The 6,436-nt window shown below is 44.0% G+C and overlaps 1 protein-coding gene across 1 annotated transcript; it reads right to left on the reverse strand.

Annotated features, from left to right (window-relative positions):
- Nucleotides 1-45: 45 nt before the first annotated feature.
- Nucleotides 46-6,222, reverse strand: KNSTRN (kinetochore localized astrin (SPAG5) binding protein). Its single transcript, XM_067295817.1, has 9 exons — nt 6,150-6,222; nt 5,894-6,011; nt 4,407-4,539; nt 4,198-4,254; nt 3,867-3,966; nt 2,217-2,331; nt 1,757-1,818; nt 1,529-1,603; nt 46-573 (listed from the first exon to the last, which is right to left on the reverse strand). The coding sequence occupies exons 1-9, from the start codon at nt 6,207-6,209 to the stop codon at nt 442-444; spliced, it is 852 nt and encodes a 283-aa protein (XP_067151918.1). The 5' UTR covers nt 6,210-6,222; the 3' UTR covers nt 46-441.
- Between the last annotated feature and the right edge of the window lie 214 nt (nt 6,223-6,436).

Consider the following 6,436-nt stretch of genomic DNA (forward strand, 5'->3'; position numbering starts at 1 on the left):
GGCGCGTCCCCCCGCCCCCTCTCCCCCCGGCGCGGCCGTCACAGCTCGCTTCTCAGGCGTTTAATCATTGAAGATACTAACAGTAACAACGTATTAACGGATTAAAACACGTAAGCCGCTCACGGTAGAGGTCTGCACTAAGCGACAGAGTCCAGAGTAGGCTCCAGCTCGTTCCGAGAGAGCAACAAGAGCTGCAAGCCCTTGACCCTGCGTAGCAGGTCGTTACCACTCTCTCCTAAACCACCTGTCCCATCCCCAATCCCAGCAGTTGCTACCTCACGAGAGACAGCTCAGTAATGTCCATCCAGATGCACAATGTCCAGCTCATTGCTTCAGGCTGCTAGACATAAGAGCTAGGTTTACAATGTGAAGAGATCATTGAACTAGGAGTAAAACACATGTGGAAAAAAAAAAAAAGGCAGTACAGTCAGTCCTTGAGCCTCACATAGCCAGAAGCAGCTCCATCTGATCAAGCATTGCTGAACATTGCTCCATTTCTGCTTGAAAGGAGGAATGCTTCTCCAGGGACTGGTGTCTCTCTTCTTCTGCTGATTTCCACTTAGCCATTGCTGTCTGTACAGAAAAGTCAGCGTACATGAAATTTCACTAACACAAGAGTCCTGAATAGCAAAGTTAAGCTCAAAAATAACTCCAACTAAAAAATGGGAGAAAGCTTGAGATAGCAAGATAGCTCATTTGAACTCTTCAGCACAGTGTCACTTGCTAAACTAAGATTAGTCTAGCTTGACTGGGATATCTTTTCCTTTACTTCTTTTAGGAAAATGGCAGTTTATCAAAGACTAAAGTTCAGGAAGAAGTCTTAAATAACAGCAATTTCATTAGGTTAGCTCTTAAACTTCTTACCAAGAATTCCAGCTCTGGAATTCAAATGATTATCTGGGTCAGTATATAGATAAAATGCTTACAGTGTAATACTTATTGAACCTACTTGTGCTTTCATACTACATGAGGTCACTGGTCTGCCACTGACTCCAAATTAGATCAAGTCTTCCAAGTTCCAGTATAACAACCAGATTACTGGATCAGTGTTCTTCCAGTGGTGTTTACAACCATCTGCAACACAGCCTTGTAAAACCTTCCCTGAGAAGAGCTAGTCTTAGCAGAGATAGCTCCATTTCCCCTGTTAGTATCCATCTTAATCTTGTAACTGATTCAATCTTACTTAAAAGTTATCAGCCATTACTATCACTTCCTAAGGCAGTTTCTATTTTCTATCTTGTTTAAACTTGAATTATATACAACTCAACTTAAAATGACTTTGATGAGAATTACCATTGCCCCACCATGAACCTTGCTATAAATCCCTTCATTTAGGAGGGGAGTAACATCTACAGTTTCCTTATTATGCATTTATTTATAACGAAATATGAATAATGCCGCAGGCATTCACTGTCTAGTTTATTTGAAGAATGGGCCAGCATGGGGAGGTGGAAAACAAGCTTCAAAATTTCACTCAGCACCAGATGTTCATTACCTGGTTGACTGTGAAACAAAGTTATAGTCTTACCTGAAGCACTTCCTTTTCTTTTGCAGCTGTTTGATTAAACAGCCTCAATTCTGCTATGAGCTTCTCAGTTAACAGCTGAAAAGCCAAAGGAAGATAGTTTAGTGTGACACAGATAAATGCAAATTGCAGCAACTGTTTCCACAACAGTGGTAGTAAAGAGCAGTAGCACACAGACTTCTTGCTAACAAAGCCTGTTTAACTCATATCACCATTTCAATATTTTCTTACCGTTGTCTGCTTCCGACATTCCTTTGTCTTTTCTTCCTCCTCCAAAATGTTGCTGCCTGTAACTGATTTATGAGATACATTAATGAATCTCTAATATACAGATGACTTTGCTGTAAGAACTAACAGCTTACAGCTGTTAACAGCTTAGCTGTTAGTTTACTTTTTTTTTTTTTTGCTGTAGAAAGTATTTCTAAGTATTTTGAAAATGTATCCAGAACAGGGCCTACCGCAGAAAGAAGAGGTACAACAGCTTTCTCCCCCGCCCCCTCACAGCTTGGGGGCAGGAGGGGGACGGGACAAAACTGATGTTACATCAGTATTTCCTGGGCAAGGAAGCAGAGGCTAAATGCCTTATGAACACAGTTGCAATTGGAAATAAAAGGATGTTCTGCAGAATAAGGACCAGTGTGGTATATGGTACCAGTTTCTTATTGTTAGTAGTGAAATGCACAGTCCTTACCAGGATCAATGTTTCTGCTTTCTAAAATCACCATGCAGGTCTCCTGAAATTTCTTGAGCTTCTCAACTTCTTGTACCAGGCCTTCATTCTCCTCCCTTAGCTCTTTTATAGTGCCCTGTCATTAACAGAGGTCATAAGTGAATCAAGTTTCCAAGGAGTGTTTCTTCCTGGTAGTCAGTAATACTGACTGTGATGCTAACGGTTTAGCAGGTGCTCCCCTAGCACCAAGAATCAGATCTTGCTCTTCTAACTTTACCACTACTGCAGATTAATCTGTTTCAGATGCTTACTCCTGCTCCTTGACTGGATTAATACATTTATCACATGCAGAAGTCACAGCAGTTGCTAAGAAATTTGATCCTAAAGATAATTTCCTTTTAGACAAGTCTATCATGTCTATTCTTGTGCTATACATGTTTCTTGAGTTTTATGCACAGAAGAGCACAGAATATAGGGAAGAAAGGGGCATCTTGGGGTCTTTGAGCTACACCACTATTCCCTACACAATTCAGATATTACCAGACAATCTGATAAGCTGATCAACCTCATAAGTCTACTACAATTCTCTGAGAGAATCAACAAGCATGTGGATTAGGGAGATCCAGTTGATAGTATCAGAAGCTTTTTGAGCATTCCATATGAGGTCCCAAAGGCTCTTAAAGAAATTAAGCTATGAGATAAAAGGAAAGATCATCTCATAGATTAGTAACTGGTTGAGAACTAGGAAATAAAGCGAGCTTTTACAACTGAAGGTTACCAGCAGGGCCTCTTGCACAGGCGATAGAATTTGTGCTGTTAAGTGTGTCCTAAAGTGACCTGTAAAAGGTGATGAATAATGAATCATCATTCAGGATGGTAGAATCTTAGTTTGATAAAGCCTGCCAAAGACTAGCATTATACTAAAAGACTAGGCAACAATATGGCACAATAGCACATGGAAGAAGCATAAGCTTACATACACCAAACTCTAATTGAGTTAGTAATACTCAGAAAAGAAGGATGTCAGTGTCCCTCAAATTCTTAGTGCACAGCAGTGACCAAAATCCAAGTTCTTAATTACTAAAATGCAGGTATATACGCTGCTGAAGAACCCTCATCTTCAATATTGTATGCAGTTCCACACCACACTTTTTGTGATGGGGCAACAGAACTAGGAGAGATTTGGCAAAGGGAACAAGGATGACCTAAGAAATTGAATAGCTTATCTGCTGTATGAGGAAGGATGAAGTATGTGAGGAGGTAAGGATGAAAAAAAGAATTAAGAGACCTCAAGTCTTGAGTGGCGATTACTGACAGATTATTTACAGTTTCTCATGATGTAACAAGGGAGCATCTGTCAACACTGAGGTTGATTTATGCAAGTGTATAATTGTGAACTTGAACCATTCTCCTACAATGAGTTTAACATGAAATTGGAGCACTGGTGGCTCTTTAACAATGATCTGGATGCATTATCTAGCTAGTATATCTGCATTTCTGCTGACTGACATGTTCTAGCAGGATATCATCGGTCTAAGAAGAAAAAACCCAGCCTACTCTTACACTCTACTGGCTTCTGATGGAGACAGGTTAATGAGCAAGATAATCCTTTGATCTGACCCTATAGAGAGCAGAATATAAGAATTGCTCAATTAATGTTTTTCTCCTTACCTGTGCTCCTGCTAGTCGGGAGTGTAGTTGTTGTTTGGCTGTTTCTAACAGCTGATTCTTGGTCTTCAGTTCTGCCTCTAATTTGTATCTGCTTAGAGGTCTGTAGAGTCAAACATCAAAGACTTAGGTGCAAAAATATCAGTGTTACACACCTGTTCTTTTACTTTCACCAAGTGTCCTCCTTTGAAGTATTTGCTCTTGCTTGTGACCAAGAGAGTTTTCATCAGCACACTTGGCAAAAGTAGCTGTATGTGGGTGAGAGCTCATCATAACTCTTTGAGATAGAACATTATTGCATGAGAGCAACTAATAACTATTTGAGGAAACGTACCCTCTTGCAGCTGTCTTTTTTGAAAGTGGTTCTGTTTTCTTGGCAGATTTAGGAAACCTTAAAAGACAAGTAGAACACGATTATCACAGAAAGACACCGTGTATTTACATATTACCAAGTCTGTTGGTTTGACAAAAACTGCAAAATGCTAAGTCACATTTAGGACATTTATCAAGTAATAAATCCATCACTACTTTACTTTCACTTACCCTTGGTTTGTAGCTTTGAAGACACCATCTCCTGGAACGTTTGAGCTAAAGTTAAAATTGGGATCCTTGCTGAACTCCAGATCAGCTGTTTTGCTGACACATTGTTTCTTCGAAGGAAACACCATTTGTATTTCTGCAAGAGAAAGACAACGATGAAAACACCACTGTCTGCAAGAGACACAATAATATGCAGAACTACTGGATCTACTAAGCTTTCACAGTTTGACAAAAATCATCTTACTGGGTTAGAACTGAGAAAGCAACAACTAAGGGCAGTCTTCAAATTCTACTCGTGGTTCAAAACAAGCCACAGGTAGCTTGCGGTAGACAGTGTTAAAACAGTTACTAGGCTAGCACTAACAGCAGAGAGTCTGAAAACTATAATGCAGGCATGATAGTAAAGGAGGTCTCAACATCAGGCAAACAGCAAGCCACAGCATTCCAAGCAAAGTTGTCCAGCACTGGAAGCAAGACATATACAGCCCACTTGAAAATCTCAGCATAAGAAAACTTTGTATTTCAATTTACTATGGATAGATATACTTTTAAAATAACTCTAGAGAGAACTAGCTTTCTACGTAAAGTTTATTCAGCCATAAAGCATAGCTATTTGAATACATAAAGCTTTGTTTATGTAGTAGCTTTGGGGAGCGCTTTTTTTTTTTTGGTGGGCTAAACCTTTCTCAGATAACATATCTATACCCAGGTCATACTAGAGTTATACAGAGGGGGTTCTATTCCTACACACCAGCTCTCACATTTTAAATTTTAAGTCTAGGTGCCTCATATGTATAAGAGGTAAAAGGCTGCAAGTAGTATCTGAAGACCTATAGAAGTAAGAGCCTCTGAAGGAAGGTATTTTTAACCTCTGGTGGCCACAGCATTCAAATAAGCAGGAGGTACACCCTCAGCAAGCCTAACATCACTGCTAGGCCAGCAGTCCCCTCAAAAGGCTCAGTCACGATTCAGATAGTTACAGTCCTCCGCTTGCTCAAAAACACAGGTTTAGCAAAAAAATTCTAACCGCAAAACCTTAAGCAGAGACAAAGCAGGTGCGTAATATGAATTCTGTCAGAAGGTAGCCTAGCTTGTTAGCGTGCACAGCACTCATGGCTGCACCAAAAGACACATTTTCATTCGTGGACCCATACCTGTTTTCCACAATAACTATCTCAGCTGTTTTCTCTGACAAAAGTATAGAGGGTATCTGCATATAAGCTTCAGGGTGTCACGACTATGTATGCAGCATTAAGGATGTCTTAGTGTGGTAGTGTTATAGCAAGAATTCACGGTTAGGGGGGAAAAAAAGAAAAGCTTTCAATGAGATTTCATAACAGCCACTACAGACCAAGGCAGTATCGGAGCTCCCTGAAAGGTGCCCGCTCACCCTCCGCTCCCGCCGCCCTCCGCGCTGGCCTGAGGCGGGCCCCGAGCACTGAAGGCCCGGCACCTCGGGGCAGGGCAAGGGGAGCCGGGCCGAGACGCACCTGCGGGGCCGCCGCGGTGGAGCGCGCCGTACACGGGGATGCGGGAGGGCTCGTTCTCCATCTTGCACCGCGCCTCAGCGGCCGCCGGCCCGGCACCGCCGCTCCAACGGCTACTCGCCTGCAAGCCGCGGCACAGACACCCTCACCCAGAGGCATCGCATGACTCCACTCGGGCGCTAAGGCCCATTCGCGCCCCCACAGCCCACCAGAGCCCCGCAGCCGCCGCGAGAGGAGGAGAGGGGAGCGGAGCACCTACCACGCTCGCGCCGCCGTTTGAATTCAAGCCGGCGCCAAACGGCTCGCTGGCCCCGCACATGCGCAGTCGCCGCCCGCGCGCCCGTCCCGCCCCGCAGCGGCGGCGCGCGCAGGCGCAGTGCGGGAGCGGGGCCGTTGGCGGGGGTGGGGAGTGCGCGCGCGCCGCCAGCCTCCTATCGCCTCAGGGGAGCCGCGGTGAGCGCCGGCCCGGCGGTGGGGAAAGGCCGCCCCGCCGCCTCGCCCTGCGGCTCCGCGCACTTCGGAGGCCTGCGGGCCGCGCCCTGGGGG

This window comes from Apteryx mantelli, chromosome 4 (genome assembly GCF_036417845.1).
Source record: "Apteryx mantelli isolate bAptMan1 chromosome 4, bAptMan1.hap1, whole genome shotgun sequence".
In the NCBI taxonomy this organism is placed as follows: Eukaryota; Metazoa; Chordata; class Aves; order Apterygiformes; family Apterygidae; genus Apteryx; species Apteryx mantelli.

What these genes read in the sequence shown, in the direction of transcription:
- KNSTRN (XM_067295817.1), bottom strand. Translation starts at nt 6,209, where the DNA reads ATGTGCGGGGCCAGCGAGCCGTTTGGCGCCGGCTTGAATTCAAACGGC. An exon ending in AAGCAGAAACATTGATCCTG is followed by an intron (nt 1,819 to 2,216) that starts GTAAGGACTGTG and finishes CTCATAAATCAG; the next exon opens with TTACAGGCAGCAACATTTTG. An exon ending in AATGTCGGAAGCAGACAACG is followed by an intron (nt 1,604 to 1,756) that starts GTAAGAAAATAT and finishes TTGGCTTTTCAG; the next exon opens with CTGTTAACTGAGAAGCTCAT.